This window comes from Diospyros lotus, chromosome 3 (genome assembly GCF_014633365.1).
Source record: "Diospyros lotus cultivar Yz01 chromosome 3, ASM1463336v1, whole genome shotgun sequence".
Lineage (NCBI taxonomy): Eukaryota > Viridiplantae > Streptophyta > Magnoliopsida > Ericales > Ebenaceae > Diospyros > Diospyros lotus.
The window spans coordinates 31759503-31768391 of NC_068340.1; the positions used below are offsets into that span (position 1 = coordinate 31759503).

General features: G+C 34.1%; 1 protein-coding gene across 6 annotated transcripts in view; it reads right to left on the reverse strand.

Moving 5' to 3' along the window:
* LOC127797600 (uncharacterized) overlaps positions 1-4951 on the reverse strand; it is a 29401-nt gene extending 24450 nt beyond the window's left edge. For 4 of the 6 annotated variants that reach the window (XM_052330633.1, XM_052330634.1, XM_052330632.1 and 1 more), the window contains exons 1-8: positions 4367-4951; positions 3441-3510; positions 2695-2717; positions 2353-2537; positions 1478-1591; positions 1324-1366; positions 933-1021; positions 380-475 (exon numbers count right to left, since the gene is read on the reverse strand). In XM_052330633.1, the coding sequence (XP_052186593.1) occupies positions 380-475; positions 933-1021; positions 1324-1366; positions 1478-1591; positions 2353-2537; positions 2695-2717; positions 3441-3482 (592 nt within the window). In that variant the 5' untranslated portion in view covers positions 3483-3510; positions 4367-4951. Of the gene's footprint in view, positions 1-379; positions 476-932; positions 1022-1323; positions 1387-1477; positions 2235-2352; positions 3511-4366 lie in introns of all 6 variants that reach the window. The other 2 variants (XM_052330635.1, XM_052330637.1) reach the window with 2 other exon arrangements.
* Between the last annotated feature and the right edge of the window lie 3938 nt (positions 4952-8889).

Here is an 8889-nt window from a genome sequence, read left to right on the forward strand (position 1 = left end):
TATTGTTAATTTACAGTATCCCAATACAGCGAGTGATTTGCTTCACCAGCTCTAACGTGACAACTATAATATAGGAGCATCATTATGACTTGGAGAAGAAAACGTAAACATGGAATAAATGCACTTCCAGACAATCAATTGGAAGGCCAGCTCCTTTCCTGTTAACATGGCTATCTACATTTACATCCAGAAACAGTTTTATCTAATCATTCCCCTTCAAAAACAAATCATTTCTCTACAAAGTTACAAACTTCAAGCTGGACAATTGGAGAACAGTTTATGGCTTTTAAATTTAGATCACAAATTTCCAAGTAAAGTTTTTCTCACAACATATGCAAACATAAAAGTTCCCTTCAATTCTAAATAAACGAGAACATACCTTCAACTGTAAATGCAACATGGGCTTCGTGCATATTACTTTCTTCTAAACTATCATTTGGCCCATCATCACCAAGTAAATCAAAGACGGATAGCTCTGGACAAAATAGAATAGAATACATTTGCAAATTAAGAGATTTCAATCTCAAGATAAATCTAAAATGCCATCACAAGATACAAATTATAAGTGCAGAAATGGACGAAAAAGAATAGAACATATTTGGAAAATTAAGGGCCTGTTCAGGTTTAGAAAATATTTTCTAATTTTTCAACTCCAATTTTCTATTGAATGGTTGAATCTCCCACAAGAAGATATTCAATTTTATAATTTTTCAACTTTAGTATGAATTGGGAAACATTAAAAAAAATGTTTTCTAAATTTTCTAGAAACGAATGCTATTACTTTTCAAACATAAAATGTTAAAGAGTATACTTAGTTATAAAATTGAAGATGAAAATTACAAAATGTTTTCCACAACTAAACGGACCCTAACACTTCCTGTTTTTTGCTAAGAAAATTTAACACTTGAAAGATAGTTATTTATGGCACTTACGGTGCTCAGTTTCCATCTTCAACTGAGCTGTTTTCTCACCATTTCTAGTTAATTCTTCCTTTTCATTATCTGCTGCACTTGATAAAAACCTGGAAGCATGCAAAAATCAATTTTAACAGCCAATATAGACTCTTTCTTGACAAACGTATGCTAGGCATGCAAAGAAAAGGAAAGGTATAATAATCTGTTTATGTAGATCCCTCATTGAATGCATAAAGGAAACCAGCAATAACTTTATTGCGAATTAACAGCAAAATATTAGGTGTTCTGTAATGAATATATATCAAAAGAATTTTCCAACTGGACAAAGGCTTTTTGAGTGAAAGGGAGTTGATGTGTTCAAATGGGACAGGGATTTTGTAATTGAACATTCATGCCCTTAAAAGCTTACTTATTTGGGTATACAGTCTCCAATTCGCAGTCTGATGGATTTCCTGCTCCAGAATAAATCATTCTGAATAAAAAGTCCATATAGAACTAACAGAGTTGATAAGTAGATGGCCTAGTAAAAGCTACAAAAAGGGATTAACTTCAGAAACACCTACTTGCTTCCTTGAACTCAGTACGACCTGCTGGTGTGCCTCTTTTGGTTTGGATTGTGGGTGGGGACTTCGAAATATGATAATTCACTACTTTGGCACCTCCTGAATTTTCACTCACTTATATTGTTGTTCAAATAGAAAAACACAGGAAAGGTTAAGAAAATTTTTACACAGAATGAATGAATGCCACAACCTAAACATGTTATCATTCCAAATATGATATTGTCACAAAAATGAAATTTAAATAGAAAATTTATTTACATCAATCCTTGGGAAATCAGAAAGCCCTTGACTATGGTTCATAATTGCAAAAACATCATTGTCACTTCATTCTTGATAGATTAATGCTTAAAGCTCTGTAATTTTAGCATATTTTCATGCCAAAAATTATAAGAATTAAAAATGAAAAAGTAAACTAAGCTGAAAAATGAAAAAAGGGGGAAAATTTCAATGAAAATGCACTGTCAGTTAAAAAGATGTATATGGAATGGTGAAGTCCAAGTAAAAGCTCGGGATTACAATACACAAAAAGCAGGACTAGTTTTTGAAGTTATTTGCTTATTAACTGTGGGATCATGAAGACAACACCTTCTTCAATTTCATCGTCCTGAGAAATCCAACAAGATTGACCCCCCCCAAAAAAGGGAGAGGGAGGGATTAAAAAATGAAAAGTATTATCTACATCGATCAAAAAAAAAAAAAAAAGCAACATGGACCCTAAAAGAGCTGAAAAGGAGAGGTAAATCATGAAAAGGATAACCTGTAGTAATAAATAAAACAAAAGCCAACATTAGACAAATAACCTTAGTAAATAAATAATACGAGTTGGAATGATAAAATTAAATATACAGAATTAATAAAATGCTAATCAGTCTTACCACTATGGCACCGTGATTTGCAATCTTGAACTACTGTTGACAAGTTCAGCAAACTAAGAATATCCAGGGATCGGGTATTATTTTGATGTTGACTGCTTGTGGTCATTCCATCACTAAAGTTCTCTACCCCTGTTGTCTGCTGGTGTTCTTCTTGTCGTTTTCTTTGCTCAAAATATTTTTTTTGCCTAAGCATCATTAATGTGTCAATTTACTGCATCCTACATTATAATAAAAATTCTGGCATATGGTTTCAGTAACAAAAATTACTACTTTATGACAACTATTGACATCAATTTCCAACAAAGAAGAATAGCAAATGTTTAAATTATTGTGTTTATGTACCTTGCTTGTGTTGACTTCCTTGACTGAAATTTTATCCATCTCAGCACAATCAAGAAACATCATGCAAAAATGAAAAACATAGGTGTGATAGGTCAAAAGAGAAGCTGAACATCATGATACTCAATGCAATCTGCAATAACTTTCTCAGATGTAAAACAATTTTACCTATGGAGAAAAAATAAAACATAAACCCGACTTTTTTTTTACAATAATATAAAGTGTAGGGGAAGAGAGAGATAGAGAGAGTATAGCAAAACAGATGTCAAAGATTATCAGGTAAACATGTTCTGCCAATGAAGAACACATTAAATTCAAACAGCATATCCCAGAATGAAGAATATACAATATGCGCATGTTGTTTAATGGTTGAATGTGTATGTTTACAGGGACCACAGGTCAACACCAGGTTCTGCACACCTGGCTGGGTGGGGTGGAAGGTTAAACACAGACTTGTCATTTCTCCTTACATCTCTATTTCAAATTATGAATAATTGTTAGTAGTAAGTCTTAAGGATTTCACAAATGGCCAAAGCAATATGCTGGGAAAAGAACAGGTTGCACTAAGAGAACAAATATCTGTCAAGCTTAGATGAATAAATTTCATCATTCTCAAAATGTCAGAAATCTCCACTTTGATGAGCTTTATTATTCTACTGTTACTAGATTCTTCAAATTACAATACTGATTTAAAAAATAAAATAAATCAATGTAGAAGAAAAGGCAAAATTTATTTTAAATCCACTTACAGTTGCCACTTTCCGCCTTGATCCCCCCATCCATTGTAACATTGCAATAGCTATAAACTTTTCTCAGTAACTGATGGGGGGGGGGGGGGGGGGGGGGGGGGGAGAACAAAGATACACCATTATTTCCATAATTAATTAAAGGCACGAAAGATTAAAACAAATATCAAACCTTACAGGTGTAAACTAGGAAATACCAATAGCACAATGACTTAAAAATGTATACAGAATGAAGTCTACAAAGCTTGACGAGCGCATGTAGACAGAATGAAATCTACAAACCTTGATGAGTTACATGCATACAAAATGAAATCCATGCTCATTGTAGCCATTATCTCACATGAATGTATTCTGAAAAATGATATAGCAGAAAGAAGTTAACTGTTGTTATAACAGATCAACCAAATCTTCTGGCGATGGAAGTGTAAGATAACACTTTCCCAATAACTTTAGGTTTCGAACTAATTGATTTAATGTTGTCGCTCTCATTGCAGAAGGTCCTAAGTTCAAATGCCCTCTGTTCCCTTTGTGTGTTTGTGAAGCTGATTTCGTTCTGCTTGCTCTCTCTACTCCACGTGTAAGAGGTCATATGTAGGGGAGGGTTAGACTGATTGAAATAGTCGTCAAGACTATTCCATTGCAAAGTCTCTCTCTCTCTCTCTCTCAAAATACATATGTGTGTGTGTGCGTGTGTATAATAATGTATAAGAAATCCTGCTACTTTCTATTAAGAGGAAGTCTGATGCGCTTATAATTTTCTCTCTGCAAAAGAAAAGAAAAACAAACAAACCAGGAACAAAAATTCATAGTCTGGATCATCAAGCTATCTGATATTTAAAGAACATAAAATTGTTAAAATTACATATACACACCATCAAAATATAATTACGCGACCATAGATACACAGAGAGATGCTAGATTTCAAATACCTTTCAAGAAGAAACCGAGGTTAAAGAGCTCCTAGAAGCTTAGTAACAGCCGCCCAATGTCTTCTCGTCGAAGTCAATTCTTGCAAAGGATGGCGGCACAAGAATTGAAGCTAAGATTTCGAGTTCAAATTCAGAAACGCCTCGACCTAAGAAACACTTGACCGATCACGACGGCGCGGCCTCATTGAAATCGCGATTCTAGGGTTTTTCCAGAACAAATTACGAAGATATTCTAATGCACTGAATTCGAGAGGGGGAGAACGAATTTGAGAGAAAATTTAGCGGAAATTCATTTGAGGAATTGTATTGGCAGTGGAAGAGAATGATGATTATAGAATTTAACTTTCCTTTCTACTCCCGAAGATTCAACGAAAGAGCTCCGGAGTGCTTCTCGCCTTCGGCTTCTCTAAGATTTCTTTGAGACATGGATCATGGATGCGAACGCACAATTGGAGAGAGAGATGCGAGCGGGAGATCATCTCGAAACAGAGAGCGGAAGAGAGATCAGCAATGGAGTATGGACTCTCACGAATAAGGGCGGGAACGGGGACGGATGACCGGGAAACAAGGGAGATGCCGGTTAAATTCAAAAATGGAAACAAGAGATGCGCGTGTCGGTTTTGGGGGTAAAATTAATAAACACTTATTAAATTTTAAAATTGTAATTATTTATTTATTAAATTTTATTCAACGCGAATCATCCATCACTCGTTATAATTTCGTTAGTTATTACAAAAGAAAAATGTTAACGAAATCTAACGTGACAAAACTTAATTTAATATACACTTACTGAACTTTAAAAATGTAACTACTTACTCACTGAATTTTGTCCAATGTCAATCACCATTATCCCGTTACATCACCATCTGATCTTGAAACATATTAAAAGATTTTTGTATGCATTTGAGATCACTTACTTCTCAAACCAAAAGTCAAAAACTAAACTAATGATTCAAATTAAAAAAACTACTGATTCAAATCAAAAGTAAAAAAAATATTTATTTAGATTTTTTTACCTTTATTACAAACAATGAAATTCACAAAAAAAGTATTTAATAATGAGACTAAAAGCCAAAAATTGATTACAAAAATCGTATTTCTTCTATACCAAAAACCAACAATCTTTAATCCATCATCATCTCAAACAAAACACTTACTCATCCAAACACTGTGACTCTATAACCATCTTAAGAAAACAAAAACTCAATCCTAAATAATGGTCACCAAGTTCACTCATTACATCTACTCCAATTTGATATAATACATCATTGTGGGTGCAACAATATCTGATGATCGACATACCTTCAGTGAGTGACCAAATTGGTCATATCTGGTGACCAACATACCTTCAGTTTTTGACTTTTGATCTCATTATTGAATATGTTGAATTTCGTTGTTTGTAATGGAGATAAAAAAAGCTAAGCAGACATTTTTTTTAACTTTTGGTATGCATTAATAGCTTTTTTCACTACAAGAAATAGGGGTTTTGCCGGCGAACTTTTCTCGATGGTTTAAACAACTGTTGGGAAAACACCACAATCCCCGACGGTTATGTAAATCGCCGGTAATGTTCACACATCCCCGCAGTTTTTGAAACCGCCGGTGATATGATTTATATACCCCCCTCCCCCGCCCCCCAAAATCGCCGGGGATATGATTTATATACCTCCCTCCCCCGCCTCTGCCCAAATTAATCTTCTCATTCCCCCTTCTCTTCCAAAATCGCCTCTTGTAAACCCTAACCCTCTCTCGCTCGCTATCGTCGCTGCCTCCCTCGCCATTGCTCACTCTCATTCGCTCCCACCCTCGTTGCTCGCTCAAAAGTGCTCAGCGTCGCTGGTGAGTTTAAAGTATTTGTCATGCGTGCATCACAATGTACATATATATATATATATAGTAGTTGTCCAAATAAAAGTGGGGCGATAATGCAAGCCAATTATTTCGATCGAGCACAAATCTCTTTTCTCTCTCTCGGCGCATGTCTCGCGTGAGGTAAAGCACCTGCGCCTTCATCTCTCCATCTTGTCTGCTTTAGCCCTCGATTACTGTGCAAACCTGATTAAGATTTATTGTTTTGGTTTGTGTCTGATTGTTCATTTTTGCATTGCGGTAAGATGATGTTTGCGAGTATAATCAATTACCACTAATCCGAGAATTAAGCCTTTGTTACTTGATTTATTGTTTTCCTCTTGTCTTGAGTTCCGCGTACTGGTTTTGTTCTTCTTTTGATTTGATCAGTAATTTATTCGCAATATGCTTGTGTGCTTAAAACTGATTCTAGAGTTCCAAGTTTGATCCTTAGGAGATGTATGGTGCTAGTAGTTAGGAGAAAAAGAGTAGGGACATATGTGAGAGGTTAGAGGGGTTCCAAGTATATTTGTTATCTCACTTTTATAAACGAGACAATTCAAAAGATGCTATTTTATTATTTTACCTGTGCCCACAATAGAACTTCGATTTTTAACAAGGAAATATATAAATTGTTCTTAAAATGCATCTTGTAAGAGTAGGCTTCTTTCTAGTCTCTCTTCTGTTGACTAATCTACATTCCCACCCATAAGATCCAACTCAAGGTAAAAATTGATAACTCTTCTACTATGTCTCTTCATAGCTCAAAATTGAATGCTATAGGGATTTATCTCCTTCCTAGATGTTTGCCCAAATAGAATGCACACAAGTAGTAAATTACAACTATCTAAATACAATGATTTAGTGGCTTGCACCACACCTATAGATATCTTCTTTCTCTGTTACTGTGTTACAGTTGTAAAATTTGTTTTAAGGAAGAGTTGCAATACTTTTATTCGTTGAATAAGACAGAGTTCATGCCCCAAATCATAAAACTAGCTATATATGATTCCGTTGCATGAAACATATATCATAATTTGTTCTACATTTGCATTGTCTATTGGCAACTGATGAATTTTCTGTTGCATTGCTCCCGTCATTGATGTGTAAGCAACAATTTTCTTACGTAGTATTTGTTGTCCCTGTTCAACTGATGCTCTGGTCAAAATAGATTTTCTGAATTCAACTGATGAATTATCATTACATTTTAGATCTTAAATTCTTGCTAAGATGTCTTAATATTACTTTGATCAATTACAATCATTTCAATTGAATCAAAATTTTAAATTTTCAATTCTATTTTATTTAATTAAAAGACTTGGTCTTTGTTGTCCCTGTTCCATATAATTTATGATGGAGCAAGTCACGTAATAGTCACAGTTTTAGACTTTAATTTGTTACTATGTGTCAATTAAGTTTGTTAGCAAAGTTATGGTGAAAGCAATGGATATGTGCGTATCCAATTTAAAGAATTAAATCCTCGTCTTGTAACTCCAAAAGTACTTGAAGAAAAATCAAAGACTCAATGTTAAAAAAAAATAAAAGACAGAAAAACCTACTGAAATGAAATATATAGGGAATTTAAATGATGGATGGAACACACAAGCTAATGATATGAAATGATCAAAGTATATATATATATATATATATTAATGGGCAATAATACAATAAACATTGTGGTTTACGACCATGGCCTACTTATGCATCTCTTTGGGACATGGTATATTTTCTTAAGCAAAAAGTAAGATAGATTCATGTAGAGAATCTTTAGGGATTTATTTCAGGGAGGGTGGTGTCTGCCTAGGATGCTTCTGCCTCTCAATGTATATTTTTAACTTATTCTTGTTTGGCGTGACCGTGTTATCTGCGTTGGTGTTATCTGTTATTTTGTCAAATATTTCTTAACAAGTATCTCATTTTCATTGCAGCAAGTAGTCCCCATTGGTATGTATATATGTTTATGTTTTTATCTTTCTATGTTTTGATATGTTATTTTTGTTTAACCTAAATTGATATGCAATTTATGTTTTTGTCTTATATGCATTTATTATGATATACAATTTCATAGTTAATGTACATACAAATTTGAAATGTGTTGTACTTAAATAGGTTTATTGTATACCGTTGTTATGTAATTTTGGACATGTCAATTTCATAGTTAACGTACATACTTAAATAGATCTATTGTTTTCTAATGCAGATCGACAAAATATGATATGTAATTTTGGTTGGAGAATGGCATGGTGGCGTAATCAAGAGTTATCTGAAGCCACTAGGACATGTTTTAGTTTAGAGTTGCTTTGTATGGTATTGTGTAATGAGACAAGACAAGATTGATCTTTCTAAATGATGTTGTATTTAAATAGATAGTATACAGTTGTTATACTTATTGTGTGCGGGTGAATCTTTTAAAATTGTTGGTAGTTTTTTGTTGCCGTGGTTCATATATAGGTTATATAATAGATTGTATTATATAGTTTTTAAATTTTTTTTAAAAAAAATTCCTAGCGATTTTTGGGATTTGTCGACGGTTTTTGGAAACCACCGGCAAAAGAGGAATTTTACTGGCAGTTTCCAAAAACCGCCGGGAATGATTACTTTTGCCGGCAGTTGATGAAAACCGCAGAAAAACTTTCCCGACGGAGGTATTTTCGGCGGTTAGAATTACCGCCGGT